The sequence below is a fragment of the Gavia stellata genome, chromosome 10 (assembly GCF_030936135.1).
Source record: "Gavia stellata isolate bGavSte3 chromosome 10, bGavSte3.hap2, whole genome shotgun sequence".
Classification (NCBI taxonomy): Eukaryota; Metazoa; Chordata; class Aves; order Gaviiformes; family Gaviidae; genus Gavia; species Gavia stellata.
In genome coordinates this window covers 5,519,867-5,539,325 of record NC_082603.1, presented here as the reverse complement: position 1 = coordinate 5,539,325, position 19,459 = coordinate 5,519,867, and the positions used below count along the sequence as shown (strand labels likewise).

Sequence of the window (19,459 nt, the reverse complement as noted above, 5' to 3'; positions counted from 1 at the left end):
CAAACATGACCATGTTTGCCCTCACAGTGACCAAAGAAAACACTTAACCCCAAGGAATAGCGTAGGTGTTGCCTTCAAGAGCCTCACCCTGCCCAGCTGATAAGTCTTTATGTGCTAACGTGACATTTTGAAAAACAACCACCTTCCCTCTGACCTGAAGATCGAGACATTTTCTACCTTCGCTGCAGTGCCAAGCATTTAAATACTTATTTTCTCTTTCACATTCAACTAATTTAGGAAAAGATTTTCATACACAGCAAATCACAACAGCATTTTTTCTTCTTCTTATTTTTTTTTTTTTTTTAAGGTAAAGGAATGTTGGCTTTTTGACAAGAAAATCTTGATTTACAGTCACCTATGAACAACTGATAAAGTGCATTAGGAGTTGGTACGTATAAACACTCCTTCCCAGAAAGTGTTTGCATTATTCATCGTTTGGGAAGATTAATGAAAAAGCAGTATTTATTTGGGGACCAGCAATAGATTGTTGCATCATGGTGAAATATAGCTTTCTCCACACTTCAGACAACTGTACTTGCTTATCTCTTTGGCAGCAGTTTATTCTATGATATTTTATTTTTGTTTATTTCTCTGGTTTTAGGTAGCTATGCTTTTAAATTAGCACCACAGGGCAAATGCATTCTCACGTGGCAATCTTAACTACAATTTGGAACAAAGCTGCTTCTATTTTTTTTATTCAGGGAAATTTTCAAGTTTTGTTTCTTTCAGCAGGCTTGCTGCTACCTTAGTAAATGCAAAATATTTTTTTTTTTAATTTAGTAGAAAAGCATCCAAAAGTAACAGGTAAGCTAGGCTTGCCAAGCTTGTAAGGGTAACAAGCACGACTACGCCTTCCACTTGCTACTGGCCGCTTGCTTAAGTGCCAGTTCTCTTGATTCAACTCCATTCAACTCAAAGGTCAAAAAGCTTTGAACGTCAACGCAGCAATCAGCTACGCATCAAAGCAGAAAGCGCCTGGAAAAAGGCTCTCCTTACCTGCTGCGTTTGTTGCCTCTGAATTGCCCTCACCTTTGGGACAGGGCTCTCTCTAGAGGACGAGGACTGCTGCCGGGACCGGCTCCCATTCTGAATGGGTTCAGTCACCACGGCCCCCGACACTCCCGACATGCTGCCCGTGCTCCGCAAGGAAGCGCTGTGCGGCAGGGACTGCGGTGCTTTGGCCCTGGCGCCCAGCCCGGCTTGGTCCATTTTGCGGATCTGTGCTTGGCTGCTGCTGTTCTGGCGGGGCAGCGCGATGGGGACGTGCTTGTCTGGGACCGTGTGGCGCCGGGAGAAGTCCTCGCTCTGCGTGCTGCGCTTGGTGAAGTCCTCCATGCTGCTGTTGCTGGGTCCGCTAAGTTTGAAGTCTTCGCTGTTGCTTCGGCTCCGGGAGCTGGCAGTGCTCAGGTTCTCCAGGCTGGAGTCCACAGAGGCCTTTGGCATCGGCGGGGTTGGGTTGTTGAGATGGTAAACGGGGTTCTGGAACGACAGAGGCTGGAGGCTGCCCTGTTGGTTCAAAGCCGGGTGCAGAGGCCTTCTCACCTGGGGAGCGCTCTGGGGTGTGCTCTGAGTTTCCCACAGCTGTTTGATGTTCGCCACCTGTGTGATAGAGAGCTGGCTGCCGGCCAGGCGCAAAGGCACGTCGTGCATAATAGAAGCATGGTCACCGTGAGCCGTGTGAGGATCCTGGAGGTCCATGAGAGAGATGCTACGTCCATTGGGCAAGACGCTTTCCCTTTCGTCCTTATCTGAGTAAGTCATGCTCTGGGTGGATGCCTGCTGAACCAACAGTAAGGTCTTGCCCCTAAAATAGCCATCGACATTTTCCTGGGTTGGAGACTTCAGCTTATGCAAGTCACTGTGGAGTGGAAAGGAATCTGGTTAATTTTTAAGCAGCCAAGACCCTGGAAGATCTGTCCCAGAGAAGTCTTTCTACCTCATTTAACCTCCCCCCCAACTGAAAGCTTCAAGGAACCAGATCTCCTTTTATGAGCTCTTTGTGTTCAAGTCAGAACACACTCCTCCTTAATTACCACTTATCTTTGAGAATTACATTTGATTCAAGAAGTGCTTCATCTTTATTTTTTTCACAGGTGAAATGCAAACCTTTCCCACTGAATCCTCCCCCCTTAGACACTCCTGTCTCCAGCAAGACTTCAGAGCAGTTCAGTTCCCCTTTAACCCTTTGCCAGCATTACGTATTGTGGGGGTCTGAAAATTCAACAGGAGTTGTGTGAAGGCTCCTGTAGACCCAGATGTAAGCTCAGAGGGCAGACACTTCCACGTGACAAAACTGGCCCTCATACCCGACAGCACAGAAACTACGCTGAGACCATGGTACCAAAGCCCTTTGGCAGTTCTGCCACGTCACAGCTTTTTGCTTCGGATTGACAGCCATTACAGCGTGAGAAATGCTGCACTAAACAGAGGAGGGACTATTTTTGCTATTCCACTGGTAACAAGTTCCACCTACAGCCCAGTTTTTTCATTAGCAGTAAATAAGCGGCCTGATCACCAGAAGGAAACGTTACGGCTGACTATGCATCCGGCCGCTCAGACTGGCAGTAAATTGCAACACTGGTTTTTAGCGGCTGAAGTCATTGACTCCCAGAGACATGTTTGAGTCCTGGGTACGGCAAAAGCTTTGGGTCTCCGGTGCCACTTTGTGCACCCTCTTACTGGGACTGCGTGTTCCCCGTGACAGAGGCCCAAGCTCCCCGCTCCTACAGCTGGCCTGGGCAGACAGTTCAGGCGATGAAGCGCTCAACTCTTGACGGACTTAACAACCCCTTTATCCCACACCTTCCCTTGAGCTCTGGCTGTTACATACCCATCAGTGGGGTCCTCAAATATCTTCTGAAGCCCTGAGGAGAGACTGCCACTGACGTTGGGACTAGAGCTGTGCTCAGTGAAACGCCTCAGCTGCTGCTGTATCGGCGTAGGGTTGGTCATTGATTTGGTGATATCAGCAAGAATTCGAGGAAGAGGTCCCAGTTTTGCCACGGTCGCCTGTAGGAAGGAATTTTCACCCTAATTGGACAACAAGCACCGCGACATCCGCCAGTTTTTTGATAACGATGCACAGAGGCGGAGGGGTGGAGGTGGAAGGAAGGAGGGTGGGTGGTTGTGTGCGGGTGTGCCAGGACCGTAATGCAGTGTTACGGAGCAGCGTAACCACGGCGACGAGATGGATGGAGGAGACGAAACGGGGTGCAGCAGACATTGAGGAAAGAAAAGGAAATAGAAAAGAAATTAGGATTGACCCCCAAAAATAAAAATCATGCTCAATAAAACAAAACTATGGCCATTCCAATGCAAAACTATCATGCAAAGCAAACTAAGTCCAGGGTGGGTGAGGTCAAAGTGAAGACTACGGTATCTACTCATTAAAGGGCATTCAAAGACTACAGTGGGGGGAACTTTCCAGGCAAAGGGTGTCATGTGGTAAAGGAAATGCATGCCAACAGACAAGGGGATGCGGCATTCAGGGGGATCATGAGAGAATCGCAAGGGTTGAGGGAGATGGGGAAAGGGAAGGTTTTCATTTCGTAAGCCTTTCGCTTTTGGCATCCTACACTGATGCCATCTTCTGTAGCACCCTGTTATCAAAAATTAAGGCATTCTTCCCTACCTAAAAGTGAAAAATCACTGCATGAAAACATCAATGATCCTCATCCCAACATTATCACATCAGCCTGGGGTTAAATGTGTAGCTTCTTGTTCAATTACACGTTAGCTCAATGTTGGCCAGGCCTAGGGTAAGAGCAGCTGACCTTCCAGCAAGGAAGGCTGCTCGTTCAGGCTCTTTATCTTTCTCCCCCCCTTTGGGTCACTGCTGGTTATATCACCTACAGGGCATCTTCAGCCGCTTGGGACTGCGGGAAGAAGGTGAAAGTGCTGGAGGTTTATAAGAAAGTAAAACTCCGCTACAAAGACAATGCTCTTTTCAAAGATATCCTTATTTTTCCCGTAAGCAGGTATTCAGTCAGTTTGGCTCCAGAGAAAGATCTCCTTTCATATAGCACTTCTTCTGTGTCTATTAAAATCTCTGAGGTGACTTCTCTCATCATTTCCCAGTCATTACCTACAGTAAAGCAGGATCGCAGTGTAACTTTATCCCTTAATTCTCTTTTTAGCAAACCACTATACCAGCTCCCAAGGGCCTGTTAGGATAGATCCATACGTCTAACCTACAGGAAGGGCAAAGCAGATCTGCTTTGACAGTTTATCCAGGTCTGGCTCCTCCCTTTCCTCGCTGCCCAAGACATTTACGACCGTTGCATTCCGAGAGCAGCTCACAGTAACTAACACCAAGTCCAAAGATCCATTTGCAGTTCTAAAGACTGGAGCTGGGTCTCTCTTGACCTGATGCCTGACCAGCTGGAGGGAGATGGCAGTGTTCCCTGCACTGGTGGGTTTACCCCAATTTGTAGAAATGGAGGATCTGGTCTTTCGAGTGTGTTTTGAGTGCCTGTTTTCCTGAGGCTGCTGAACTGTCTTTATAGCTGACCTCGCTGCCTGCAACATTTTGAATGTACACTGTGTGCATGTATGAGGGAAATGGAAAACCAAGATCATAAATTGTTATCAAACTAAGATTAACTAAGATTAATATATATTGCCTTTTTGAGTCAAGGACATTTCAATTTACCCTGATGCAACAAGCTTAGTTTTTTTGTTTTCTGTTTTAAATAATGTACTGTGAGAAAACAGATACCCAACAAATAACTATTTTGGCAAACCTTAACGCAATAAAAATATTAAGAGGGCATTGCAATTCACCTCACCTCTCCAGTTTCAAAAGAAAGAATAATATAAATGGAACATGGACAAAATAATGCACCTCTAAAAGTTGAAATACAAAATAGTTCCAAGCACTTGCCAAAAAAAAAAAAATCACTCACAGCTCAGCTTTTCTGGGTCTTACCAACTACCTTTGCTATCAAGGTTTTAATGATTTTGGGTCCTGTAAAGCCACACAGCTAAGGAAGAACAAACTACTGCCTTTTCTCCTTCTATAGCTAAATGGAAGCGATGCTTACTGTTGGCAACGTCTACTGCCATCAGCAGAACAGAATCCGGACAACATGTCTGTGTCCCAGCGTAATACACAGCAGAAAGCATCTTGCTTTTGTTACAGGATAAAACTGAGAGTGGATCCAGGTTTTTACATGGCATCCTCTTGTATAATAAAAACTAATCCAAAGACTACAGAAATGAGAACATCTCAGCAGGCTTTGGATCAGGTCTTTAATGAGACCGGTCCTGCCTGGCCACCACGTTACTCCATCAGAGCTGGGCAGGGTAGGGCCGGTGTGCAGCAAAGCACATCCATTAGCATCAAAAAGGGCACTGCAACATTTTCATTTTCTGTCCAAACACTCTCCCTTTTTTCCAGCTCACTTATGAGAAAGGACCAGCTGCTCAGGGAATTCCAGGCCTACTTTTAAGTGCTGCCCTCTCCACCATTTAACACCCGTCCTTACTTTAAGCTCTGCAAAGTGTTTGCACTACTGCTGAAGCCCAACCACTTCACATGCCCCGCTTTAGGTCCTGATCTGAAATCATGGCAAGAACAATTGTGAAATACCATTATCAAACATTCCTCGCAAAAGCTGTTGAATAAGTTCTCCCCAAAGCAGGCTTCAGCTGCTCCCTTGATGTTTCCTCGTGTTTACTGTTGCTACGATACAATCGCCGGATTCTCCCTCCCGGGCCTCCAGTCTGCTTTACCTTATCAAGTTGGGACACAACCTCCCATAAGAGGGAATGCAAAACTGAGAGCTCTCTGCCCAGGTCGATGTAGCCCTCAAATCCAGGCATGTTTGAGATGGTATCTGGATTAGAGATTTCCAGGAGAAAACGCTTCATTCCTCCCCACTCATGTTCCAAAAAGTCATTCATGAAGGCCATATACTCTTCCTTATTACCAAACCTGCAAGAAAGGGGAGGGGGGGTAAACCCAGTCAATAACCTCCACATAAAACACAGAGGACAAGTGCTTACAGACAATTACTTAAATGCTTAACTTAGACCTGCCTTTCTGAAGATTTGGTCTGGGAGAGAAAAAAAAAATGGACAATTTAAGAGGTTCACTGCTTTCTTGGACATTTAAATACTAGTAATTCACCGTTCATATTATGATCAAGGGCTCAGCATATCTCTCCCTCCCACAGACACCCTTTCTCTTCTTCCCTGCTCTGCATCCCCTCCCCTGGAAAAGACATGCCATGCCCTTTGTATCATTCAGCTGGGAATTTTGGAGGAAGAAAGGAGGAAAATCATGATCCTTGGTGGGAACAGGCTTTTTTTCTTTTGAAATAGCATACACACTGACACGCTAATGCATGGCTCTTCTTGGTTTTATACTGTGTCCCCTCTACTGAATTCAACACAGCCCAAATCTGCATGTGAAAAAGAGACTTTATCTAGCTCAACACTGAGGTGTCTCAAGGGGAACAGCGTTCACATATAAGTGAGAAGTTTCCTCTGTTTCTAAAGCTGACTTCAATGGGACAGAGAACCAGCTGCCTGCAAACACGACTACCATGCAGGGCTCTCCTTGCTCCGTAGTAACCTTCAGTGACTTGCACCCCTAAAGGCACAGATTTCCGTTTTATCGCCACCACCTACTTAGCAAAATTGGCGAGATTCTGAATGACTTTAGCAATAAGTGTGAGTGTGCGAGATGTCCGGTCGTCAGGATACTCCTGCATGAGGCTAAAGAGGCTGGGGGACATGATAGCGGGGCACAGGAAGCGGAGGAAGAGGGAGGCACTGATCAGGCGTTCGCTGATGTCCTGCTTGCCCCTGCTCAGGCACTGCTGCTTCCAAGACGCAAATACCTCCTTCAGCTCACGAGGGAACACGCTGAAAAACAATAAACCAGGAAATAAAATCGCATGGGCAATGAGATGCAACGAGTTGAACTGGTGACCAATCACCTGAAATAATTATCTGGGAGAAAACATCATCAGCTCTTTCTTTTTTTTTTCCTTTTCTCTCTCTAGGCTAGGAAATGTCATTAGGCATCTATTCTTAGATCCCTGTTTAATCTGGTGATACTTAAGTAGTTTTAAAGCATCCCTTGTTCATACATGTTAAGTGAAGCCATTTTCAGACACACTGATTTGCAAGCTAAGAACTACTTATCCATTGCTACCCTGGAGCAACCAGGGTGTTAGAGTATTAAAACCAAACTGAACTCATCTCCATAACTGAAATTTTTATTTTGCTTGTTAAGCTCTCTCAATATTTCGCACGTGCTTCATCCTAAAGCAGAAAGGCCATTCTTCTTTCGCTACTACTCAGAAATAGAGTTTAATAAGAACTCTCTCTGCCAGTGTTTCCTCCCTGTGATTTCCTGTTCAATTCTACAGATTTAAAAGGTCTGAAAGTTTTCTACACACATCAAAACTTTCAGCTTTTTATTCCAAGTTCAAGCTAAGCTGTTATCTTCTCACTTTATTCCCTCCTTACTCAGTCACAGCTCAGTATGTGTTCCCTTGGCAGAGTATTTCAGCAGAAGCTCCTGTCAGGTACGGTGTGCGGGACTGGAACCCCCTCAGTCTGGGCACAAGTTCCACCTGCAATATGGTGTCACACGTAGGAGGGTAGCGAGGAAAGGAAATGAAGGCAGTCTCAGAAGATAGATGGGTCTGTGCTATTTCCCTGTACCACTGCTATTTTCTCATCTTCAGAGGCAGAACGGGCACCCTCTAAGCAAAGGGGGGAGAAGGGGAGGGGAGATGCCTCACCAGTAAGAATTGATAATCTTGCAGAAGGCCAGCTCACAACACATTTTCAGGTTGCTCTGATGATCTGTTAATTCACTGGATGAACATTTGCTGGGATCCACTTCGCAGTTTTCATCTGACTCATACAAAGCCTTGATAAACTCCCCTGGACAAAGGGAAGAGGATGACAAACCAGGGTAGTTACATGAAAAGCCTCCTTGACACACCTTTAAATCCTTCTTATGCCTTTCCTTGGCAACTGCCTCTTCTGCTCCCTGGGTCTGCAATACAGCCGCCAGACACCAGATGTTGGGGCCACGGCTCCTCCCAGCTCTTTCAGAACCGAGCACTTGCCATGCCAGATCAGACGGCTGGTGCTCTGATGCTTCAGCCTCCTGTGCCCTCACTGCCCCCAAATATAGGTGCGGTAAGGGGATGGCTTTACCCTGCAGACACTTCACTTACAGCCTAAAGAATAGGATTTGACTTGGTATTCAAATTGTATTACCAACTATAAAATTATCCACAGTCTTAGAAATGAAGGCGTGCTGTTTGTCTTCATAATTTCCCCAGGAAATGCACTTGACAATGCTATTTATTTTTATTATTTCTAAATTTACCATTTTTTTAAATTTTCAAAAGTGTCACCTTGCTCTTAAATAAGAGTAATACCTGAGTGCTAGCTAGAGATTGCTAATTTTCTCAACCTCTTTCATCAACACCTTAGGACATTTTTATACCCTGTATCTTTCAAAATCCTTTGCATTTCTGTCATCCTTCTCTTATGGCATCACAACAGAAACTGGACATATACAAAACCAGATGAAGTTTCCTTTGTTTGACATACTGGAATGAACTGCTTACTAGTTCTCCTCCTATATATGCTAGTACACCAAGTGATTTTTAAACTGTGGCTGTTCACTAGGAAAAATTCTTTATTCATTCATTTAATGATTCAGTGTCTTTTAAGTTCATCTCCTCAGATGATCTTCCTAGCTCTGAGCTAACGCCACAAGGCTTGTTTGTGCAAAAGGTTTTGGTTTTTTGTCTTTGTTTTCATAAAAACCCTTAAACACCTCCCAACCCCTCCTCCCCGAATCTCAAGTCAGCAGTGTTCTTGCAAGCAAAGCAGGCAGCACATTTTCTTAAGCTTTTTTTTTTTTTGTTGGGGTCCAAAATATTTCTGCTGAGGGCATCCAGATCACTTATTTGCAAAACTCTCAGCATCACTTCTGTTGAGCCAATTCTGTTTTAACTCTTGTTTACTGGGTAACATTTTTTTTCCTTAAACACATTCTAAATTCACTCTTTGTGGTCTACAAGACCTGCCTTAATCACGTATTAAGATGCTCTTACAGACGTATTAAATAGCTAAGACCAAGTGTAAAGTTGTTAATCCTTTCAAAGAACATGGCATCTGAGCAAAATGATATTCAAAACTTGACAAAGAATTAGATGGGTCTATTGTCATGAGCAACCTTGCCCTGAGCTACAGACAAGCTGGATGACCTTAGGGGGATTTTTCCACCTCTCATGCCTATGATTTACAATCTTATCACTCAGCACCAATGCTCTAAATGATGTATTAGAAGTCATTAATTTTACAGTATTTTTATGTAATTACTGCACATTAAGGGGCTTGCAGTCAAATGTAATATACCGGTCCCACAGCTGATCGTTCAGTCTGCTGAAAAGCACAGCACAAAGTAATACGCTGCTCATTGCTCCGTACCAGGGAGAGCCCGGGACTGTTACTTATGCTCAGCGGTTCCACCCATGAGAATAAGACTACCAGAACAGGCTCATTACACTTAAGAAATGGCTGAAATGCATATAATCACAGACCTGACTATACTGACCCTTGGAGCACTAATTTAGCCAACTATCTCCTTGATGACTTGCCAGTGTCTGGGATTGCTGAGGACAAGCGAGACTGCTGGGAAAGCAAGCTGCTTTTCTTTTTTTTTTTTGGTGAAAGGATGTGGTGTGGGACTTGGCTTTGGCCTGATCTTGTTTCTCTTGTATCAATTTCCAAAGCTTTCTTCATCCAAGAAACAATGGGTAGCTCATTGTGCAATCTTGGATAAGAAAGATTGTGTGGAGCTGGTAAAAGCTAACTGTAGCAAGGCTGCGAGTTTCTTCGGCAAAGAGCATGCACGTTTTGGTCCTCTTTATTGCAATATTAGTTGCGTGGACAGTAATTCCCAAGGCAGTGGCTTATGACTAGAGCAGAACCTTTTGGTGGAGAGGGGACAATAATACAGCTATCAGAACCCACCCTGGCATGTAACCACGGACATTAAGACCCCACCAGAGGAATGGAGTAGGACATCACAGGTTGGCCAGGCAGTTTTAATTAAGGTGGCAAAAAAAGAGCACTTGGGATAAACACAGGCAGGAGATTCCCTAGACAGTCTACATCTTGGATCTCCTGCCCTGTGCTGCTCAGTAGCCCTGCAGCCCCACTCCCTCCGGCCATGTCTGTCTAAGGATTTTTGCTGGGGCAAGGTACCAGTTTAAAAGGTTAACGTGAACATTTATGAATTAATTGCTCTGTGGCAAAGGTAAGGGCTGAGCAAGTCCAAGGGTCACTCTGGAATGTGTCAGCATTACCAACAGTTGCAGCTGAAGCATCTGGAAATGAGTTTTCTTGTACTACCTGCATTCAACCCAAGCACTAGGGTGGGCATCTCACACTTAACGCTTGTTAACGCCATAGCTAACGTTTGCGGTTAACGACAACGGCAAGCGAAAGAGACTGACTGGAGACAGCCCAGCAACATGCATTTGTGGATGAGAACTTTGGTTGTCAAGCAGATACCACTGAGTACATCTAACCCCCCAGGGTGGTGGCGCTTCGGACCAAAGCAATCGCAGGAGCTTCTTTAACATAAAGGGAGATTAGTGAAATATATGCTTCGCATTCATAACCCTTTCTGAAATCTCCATAATTGTACTGCGCATGATACCGGATTCACTCCTGAAACCACAACACAAGGTATTGGTCTCAATTTCCTCTGTTAAACTTTGTGTCAAAATCCCCTTTTTAAGCCTTTTCGTATACCAGATAGAACAATCACCGTTGCCCACAAACCAATTGCAGTATTATACCTCTTCATCACAACTAGAGACACAAAAGAAGGTTACCCAGAAAAACGTAATGTGGTGATACAAACTTTAAAGAGGGACTCAGCTATATCAAATCAAGTTTGTTTTTCCTTGGGTGCTATTCCTGCAGGCACCAAAGAGCATCTTCCTCTGTGTGGAGGAAGCGCATCAAGAGTAAGACAGCGTGTATTTTGCTCTCTGGATACTTGACACCTGGGCTCAGTGCCGAGACAGATGCTTCCCATCCCACATTCCTGGGCGTACAAGGCTTCAGTCATGTTGCTGACAGTTCAGGGTTAGCCCTTGCAATGCAAACAGGTGACAGCAGGCACTTTCTTACCTAGTGCATCGTGAAGATACTTCTGCCCTACCAACTTCAGGTATTCCTCAATAGCTTTGGTAGCAAGTGTGTTCTCCCTGAAGATCAAGACATCATGCTCGCCACAACGATCTACCTCAGACATCACCAAATCCGTCAAGAAGTCCTGAAGAAAAAGGTCAAATGGCAAGAGGTTATTTTAATCAGACTCGGTCATGCCAGGCTAACTGCAGAAGCCAAGAAGGAAGGATAAACAGAGGAGCCAGAGGATTACTGAAATAATTGCCCAACTTGGGACAAGGGGTGCAGATGCTACATGTAGTATGGGCCAAGGAAATAGCTAGGGATCCTCTCCTCTCAGGTTTATTAACATTTATAAATGTTATCGATCACAAATTATAAAAGGAGAAGCAAAAGTCTCTAAAAGAAAACCTTTACGGCCAAGCTTGTGTTTCAGTTTAGAACCTGAACAGAAACCCTCACCAGTTAGTTTATCAATGGGTTTGTCTGCTGAAAGAAACGGTGGTATTACATTTATCTTTTAATATTACATAAAAACTTGGATTTAAAAATCCAAGATGGAAGTTAGGCACAAGTTCTTACAGCTTGGTGAAATTTAAGTAAGAAGAATGGCTTATTTCAATTAAATCCACAAACCAAAAGTGGTTCAGGATTTGGGAAAAAAGTTAACATACTTGCTGTGGATGTATATGAGTTAACTTGAACTGTATTCAAATGCCCAGGCAGGAACTATCAGCAAGTCCTGATACAGCGAATAGCCTCTTGATTTAGGGTCTAATTCTACAGTAATACTTATTTCCTGAAGTGATAACTTTATGTGAGTCAAGGACACTCAGCGTTTCACAAGAACTACTCAGTATTTTGCAAGATCCAATTTCAGCCACTGTAAAGTTCTCCAGGAGAGGAAGCTTATTTATCCCTTTTCTTTTAAAAAAAAAAAAAAAAAAAAAAAAAAATTGTTCCCAAAAAAAAAAAGAACCCCCTCAAAACCAAAACCAAAACCCCACCCTGAATTAGGGCTGAGTGATAACTGCGACTTGCTGGTTCTGCTGCAAACAGCAACATCCTCCAAACAGCTCAAAGAGTGCTGTAGTAAGGATTTTAACTACAGAAGCCATAATACACTGCTAGCATATGAGTGTAAAATATGCAGAACAAATTAGATATGATAAATATAAACCAAAAATACGTTTAGTACGCTTGGTTTCCAATCCATTATTGCTGTTTCTTTTTAGCAAAGGCTGAGAGAATTATTTTCACCTGGCACAAAAACTGGGAACAGCCAGCTGCATCACCACCACCATAGTGTGACCTGGAAACGTACCCTCTTTGCAGCTTTAGGTTATGGCAACCTAAGCTGCTCAATGCTTCCAGTGGACAGAGGTTCAAACGTTCAGGCACTAGGAAGGCAAAGTTACAACACTAATTTATCTACCTGTTGCAGCTAGCACTGCAGGAATCCAGAGCCTGCTTTCCAGCAGGATTTCAACACGACCCTACAGGAGTTATCCCAGCTATCAGCTTCCCTTGATCAGACAAACAACTTGGTAAGGAACGAGTTCCTATCACACACTGTCACAGCACCAGCCTTTCAGAGACGTACATCAAGGGGAGAACAGTAGAGAGTGGCATGCCAACATAAAAGGACCTTTCCAGAACAGTTAAATTAGGCTGTCCCTTGGATGTTGCTTATGGTCATCCTTCCACATCTCCAACCTTCTAACTTGTGTTTGGTCATGTTTAACTTGCTCTAGCTGGCATTACTGGAAGAAGCTGGCTACAGCTTGGTACTACTCACACACCCACTTGGCAGGCAGCATCCAGATAAATCAATGCTTGTTAAAGCTCCTCAGAACTTCCCGAGACCTACAGGATACCTCCCACAATCTGTTCAAAAAAACCGAGTCTCACTCCTATTGCTGCCTCACAGAGAACCACCAGTGTGCATCCAGAAGTCCTAATAACATCCTTGGGGCAGGTGGGATCACCATTAACTGAGTATAGATTCTCCAAATGGCAGTTCAAACGCTGACCAAATCAATGTTAGCATTGATTAGCTGACTTAGTGCTGAATCAACAATGGCACCCTGCTGCTCATTGTATCAGAGACTTACTTATAGAAGTAATTCTTCAGTTTACTAATCTCTTGCTAACCTATTTATTATCATGTATCATGATTTTAGAAATACAGAAAAGGTTCCTGAACACTCAAGTGCAGGGCCTAACTTTTCAGAATAAGATGAAGTTATATAGTCCTCGTGCTTATACTTTGTACACAGCATCTTTAATTAACCTTTGTAGCAACTCTTAGTCATTGTTGGTATCGTGCCTATCTACATGCCTTCCTCGTAGAGCAATTGCCCAAGTCTTTTCAAATACTTTTGCGACCCTTTTCTCACCTTACCCCATCAGGCACCTTCTGCTGTTGCTTACGGTGATGTCAGCCCAGGTTTCCTACTTTCTAGCTGAAAAAATATCACCTATGAGCAGCGAGAGGGAGTCGTTTTGACAGCAGCCACCTGTTCTTACCTTAGCTCTCCCAGTGCTCTGAAGAATGTGCACCAAAGCACAAGCCATCTCTTCCTTATTCCTTACGCTGATCACAGGTTCCAGCACAGAGCACAGCATAGTGTAGTTGCTGGTAACAAACTCTGCAAATTCTTTGTATTGCTCCATGGGCAAGATGGTGATGGTCTGATAACGGGACTTTATCCGAATGGAAGGTCCCCCTGATTTCCCTTTGTTGGGTGTAGGTGTGCTGACTGGGTACCATTTTTCCACAAACTGGCGACCGGTTACGCTGGCCATGGGAATGTTGACCAGGCCTACGTAATTGTTCTTGTCCTTTTTCTTCTTCTTCTCCACGTCCTTGTAGATGTGAACTGTGATGCTGTGAAGAGGTGGGAGACCGTAGAACTCAAAGTGCTCTCCCCAGAAAATGTTGTCTGCTTTTGTTTTGCTGGTGGTGCGGGCAAAGAGAGTGTCATCAAGGCACAGCTCACAGAAGTATTTCTTCTTGGGGGCCAGGTCCTTTGCCTCAATGATCCAGAGGCGGAGCACATTTTCAGCTCGACGGCAGTTGTCCTGTGCAGAAGAAAGAGCTCACCTTTGATTCAGAATCCCTAAAAATTGAGTATTTTGTCTTCTAAAGCAGCAAAGGGCTGCCTTTTGTGTCCAAGGCAGGGACAGAATCAGATTCTCTGGTCTTCAGAATGAGAATCTCTAGAAAATCGGACATTTTCTAAAGTAGAGGCAAAGGGCTGTCTTTTATATGTCAAAGGTGGGGACTAGAACATTTTTCTTCTCGAAAAGCTGTATTTGAAATGGTTTAGAAAACAAACACTCTGCAGAGGAGCCCCTCAAAACCCACTAGACTGGCATGGCACACTGCATTGTTCACTCTCGTGAATAACTCCAAGAGCACCGTTAGCCCGTCCCTCGAAGGTGGTATGCCAACTATGGAGGTGACTTACCAGATATTTCCAGCTGATCAATAACTTAACCCCTTCTCCTCACTCTGGCTCAAACTCCTTTTGGGGTTTTTTTGTGTTTTTTCCCTTTTTTTCCCTAAACTGTTCCCCCCCAGTAAAAAAATGAAACCTATGAAGCCATGTCCCATCCTTCTGAGGTGCACGGTATCAGAAATCCAGTCTGAAACACCATCAGCAGGCACTGGGGCATGGATCAGGAATCATGCCAACATGTATTTATTCATTAAAGGTTTGACCTACTGCACTCACTAGAATAGTACACAGCGGCTTTCGATACACTGATGAGCGGACTCCTCCCCAGACTAAATTAATTGCGCACACATCTATGGGAAGCCCTGGTACACTGGACTAAAATCCAATCACACCGCCTCCATTCCCCCGGTAATCTTATTTCCGCAGTTTGTATTACCTTATTCGGCTGCACTGTTCTGCGTAGGTTTTCCATCCACTTGTCCCTCTCTGCTGCAGAGGAACAGCTGAAGCATTTACTGCCACTGGAGTAGGTTACCTGGAACATATAAATGACAGGCTGAGTTCAGGCAAGCCTAGGAGACATGTAAGAGGCTGCAAAAAGCAAGGTAGAAGATAAGCAATGCTTAGTAACAAAGTAAATATGAAAAAGGCAGGAAAACAATATGGGAGCCTAGAAGGCAGAGAGGTTAAAAGGCCCACAAAATGTAGAGAGAGAGAAAAAAAGTCAGTTCAAATTAATATAAAACTAAAGAAACATATGAGGAGCACCAGAGGCTCCTCTTAAAGACTTTTAAACAGGGCTTTAATCAACCAGTTAATTTCTTTTTTTTTAAACACTTGTTAATTGATCCATAGCTATTAAATGCTCGCAGTTTTCCCCGTTAAGTCCCAGAGGCAGATGATTTGGTTACTAACAGCGTAAAGACAGACAGAACTAACAGTGTGTTAATGTAAGGCAAAACACACTGGAAATGGTGTTTTCAGGAAATACAAAATATTTCCAAGGGTCCATATATACAGAAGCGGTATAAAACAAACGGAAGCAGTTGTGCTCTGGTCCGGCCCCAACACTCAATGCCATACACAACTCCGCTTTCACTCAGGAGGGAACCACCTTGGTTTCTTTCACTTTTACGTGGCCTGAGAGGCTTCATTTACTCTTTCCATTCATTTGTGCTCACAATTAAAAAGCTGTTTGAGGCAACAGCCTCAGAGCTAAGTTGTTGCCAGTTTTTTCACTCAACTCCCTGAACCGAAGCAAGCTGGAAAGTGCTTCCAACCAGAAGAATGAGATTGAAGCGAACAGGAAGAGTTCCTGGATACATCCCGAGGGAGAAGGGTCTTCTGCCAGAGCAGTTTTCCAGGTTGCAAACAAATCTTTGTTCCAGAAATTTAGACACAGCTGACTAATCCTGCTGAAGACAGACTGTCACCCGCCCCTGCCACGACAGATTACGATGGCCTTAGACACATCCAAACCACGCATGAATATGCTGTTGGTCCTGCGAGGTAAGGATTGTGCTCACACAAACAGCCTGTTTCTGAAGCAAAGCTAGGAGCCATGTGGTGCCGTGCTGCAGCCTGTGCTGAAACAGCAAGAGGATCTTTGCATCCCGCTCCACGGTGCAACGGACACGTCCGCAGTTACTGAAGCTTCTCCTTTGGCAGTCGGCAAACAGGCTGAGCTAATGGAAGGGTGCTCTGACTGGAAATCACATTTCTCAGTTATGGTATCTTTTCTAAATTGAATTTTAGGTGAATTTGGAGAGGATGAATACACAGCGTATGAACGATAGTATATTTGAACCATACATTTTCATGCAAGCTACAAATGCTTAGATATTTATCAAATTAAAGAGATTTTTCAATTAGAAGGCACAGTAACTGAAAAAGATTTCTCTCCATTGAGTGATTGATGCCATTAGCCTCAAGGACTTCAAAATCACATGCTGGTTAGACAGCCCCCACCCAAACCTCAGGATAGCAGCGGCTGCTGATCTGTTCTCCAATTACAAAGTCACAGAACAGCGTACTGCAAGGGTTCAGACCGAACGAGAGCATATAATCGGCTGCGTGTTTGGAAAGCGTTCTTTACCTCAAAGCAGAAGTCTTGTCCGAGGATACTGCTGTGAAGTGGTTTGACAAAGACTTTTTCTTCTGACCCAAGGTCCAGGGCCTCCACGGCGCTGCCTGGGCTCAGTAAAGACTCATGGGAACGGGACTCTTTCAGCTTTGGCAATCCACGTGACCTATAGGAGAAGGCGGCGGAAAGGAAACAACATTTCTCTCACAATTACCAAAAGAGCTGGCAAGATCCCAGAGAAAGCTGCAACTCGATGCTTATTCAGAACAACTTCTACAATTAGTCTGTAAACCTTATGAAAATAACATTAGGCCAGTAGTCCCAGACTCCTAAGGGAACATCCACCTACACAAGCCCAGGAAGCCCATTCCCACTAACCTAGAAATTGTAGGTGCTGAGCCATCAGCGAAAGAACAACAGCAAAACAAAAAGTTCAGAATTTAACTGCTGAAATTTAAAGAAACCCCATCGATAGGTTTGGATATATTACTGAAAATATTCACTACTATCTAGATTACTAGATATATGTTTTATATTAACAGCAAAAAGCACACCAATCTCTGAATCTCTAAACCAATGCAGAACGACAGCTACTCTCATTAGAGCAGGCGAACCCCCCGCAATAGTTGATTTTTCTTACCATACAAAGCCCTTACACTGAAGTCAAACATGCAAATTCCTTCCCACTGCACACTGTGCAAGTCAGTTACCTACATACAAATTTTGCATTTTCTTCTTCAGCTGCTTCTTCCAGTTTTAACAGTTTCCAGTTTTTTTTTGATACCTCCATTCTCTTTTAACTTCCCCTCGCTAACACATACTGCCTCCCTTTTTTTAGTTGACTGTCCTGTAAATCTCTGAGCTCTACCAGAGCTGGCATCTCCCAAGTTCACGCTACCTTTTTATCAAGGCAGTCTTTTCTCTGTCCCCACCAGTTCTTGAATACTTCTCAAAGACGTATCCCTCCCTCCACTATGCCGTAGCTTTCTGCAACCAACAGGAACATTATAAAATGTGCTCTAAATGTGCTCTTCATTCTCCCAATTTGATTTAATGCAACATTTGTGCGTAGTAGGGAGTTCCGCTGTCAAACAGCGCTGTAAAACACGCTCAATTTATAGGTGACAGAGGCTTCACCTGCGCTCCTTCGAGCTCCGAGCTGACACCTGGAGTATAAGCTTCTGCAGTAAAGTCATATGATAGTTTAAGCAGAACTAGCCTTTCCACTTCAAAAGACAAACATGATGTGCACACAGATCTTATTTTTCCTCTATTTGGAACTCAGTCAAAGCCTTCACAGGTAACCAACAAGGAGGAAGAGCACCGAGTCCCAGCTTAGCAGAAAAGGAGCCGTTTACCTGGCAGGTCTAGATTTTGTTAAGATATCAAAGCTCGTGCTGGTCCCTATGCCTGTTCAGTGATCCATGAAAGTGTGTCCATAAATACGGCTGCACATCCAGCAAGTGTGACTGAGCGCAAAGAACAGACGTGAAAGCAGAAAGGCATCAGTTGTCTATACATTACGCAGAGAAAAGCAATGCTCTGTAACGATGCTTTCTCACCTGTGTTTGTCCTCACAGTGTTTCCTTTTATTCAATTCCCAGTATCAAGGCTCAGTATCAAATGGAAAATGTTTAAAAAAAAATGTATTTATGGAGGAGTGAAAAGCACAGCTACCTCTAACAGCTTCCTTAATTTGGAAAAAGAAGTAGGTTTTATATACTTCCCTTACATATCTTATACAAAAAAATCCTCATGTTTTGTAACCTTAGCAAAATCAAATTCCTCCTACCCTTGAGCAATCCTACGGGGAAACAGAAATAGAAAAAAAAAACCCTCCAACATTTGGAAAAGGCATCTTCAGTACTTCTAAGGTTGCTTAACAAAAACTTGGGTATCATGAAGGATACATGTAAAAGCAACAAGCAGAGTTCAACTGACTGCTCTTTTGTATGAAACGAAACGCTGAAGGTATTCTAGTAGATTCATGTACGGTAAGATTTATTAAACAGTAAGGGAGAACTTTGTTCCCATTTAATATATTGAATGACCTAAGTGCAGGCAGCAAAAACCTTTCATCAGAGGGCTATTACAAAGACACTGATTTCAAATGCAAAACAGCAGCACTGGTACAAATGCGTTGGCTGCACTGTGCATGCTTTGTTAGAACAGGTTACAGCAGCAGCTGTACCAACGCAAACCTAAAACCTCAGCCATGGATAATTGAACGCTTGCTGCAGTTAAGGTAGGGCAAGTCTAAAATAAACACACCACAATACACCACTTTAATATCATCTCTGCAAAATCCTCTCTAATTTCTCCGCTCAAGAAAGCACTGCTGAGGTCACTTGGCTTCTGTCCCTATCCCAAACTCTCAGCAATTCCAGTCCTAACAAAGTACTTTGGTGCATGATGCAGGGGAGCTGGCTGAGAGCCTGCAGCCACCTCCCGCCTTAGCTCCTGGTCAGAGAAGGAAAGCATGGAGTGGTCACAAAGACAGGGAAGAGGAGGGAGAGAAAGAGAATTACCGAATAAAGGAGAAAGAAAAAGATTTTACAAATCCCAGTTAAGCGGAGGCTGCACTTGGCGTAAGACAAATCAAGCACACCTACATGAAACAATTGTACAGCCACTTAGCAGTGCATCCCCAAATCATAGCGGTGCCACATGTCACAGCCCTTCCTTTCAAACTTCGTTCTCTGGGCTACATCTCAGACAATAAATCCTG

The 19,459-nt window shown here is 44.0% G+C and overlaps 1 protein-coding gene across 1 annotated transcript in view; it reads right to left on the bottom strand.

The window, feature by feature from the left end:
- Window positions 1–19,459, bottom strand: part of RASAL2 (RAS protein activator like 2) — a 127,130-nt gene that overhangs the window by 14,371 nt on the left and 93,300 nt on the right. The window contains exons 6-14 of the mRNA XM_059821596.1: window positions 16,744–16,897; window positions 15,085–15,183; window positions 13,714–14,268; window positions 11,185–11,329; window positions 7,758–7,902; window positions 6,634–6,870; window positions 5,734–5,935; window positions 2,831–3,030; window positions 997–1,858 (exon numbers count right to left, since the gene is read on the bottom strand). Of these exons, the coding sequence (XP_059677579.1) occupies window positions 997–1,858; window positions 2,831–3,030; window positions 5,734–5,935; window positions 6,634–6,870; window positions 7,758–7,902; window positions 11,185–11,329; window positions 13,714–14,268; window positions 15,085–15,183; window positions 16,744–16,897 (2,599 nt within the window). The remainder of the gene's footprint in view (window positions 1–996; window positions 1,859–2,830; window positions 3,031–5,733; window positions 5,936–6,633; window positions 6,871–7,757; window positions 7,903–11,184; window positions 11,330–13,713; window positions 14,269–15,084; window positions 15,184–16,743; window positions 16,898–19,459) is intronic.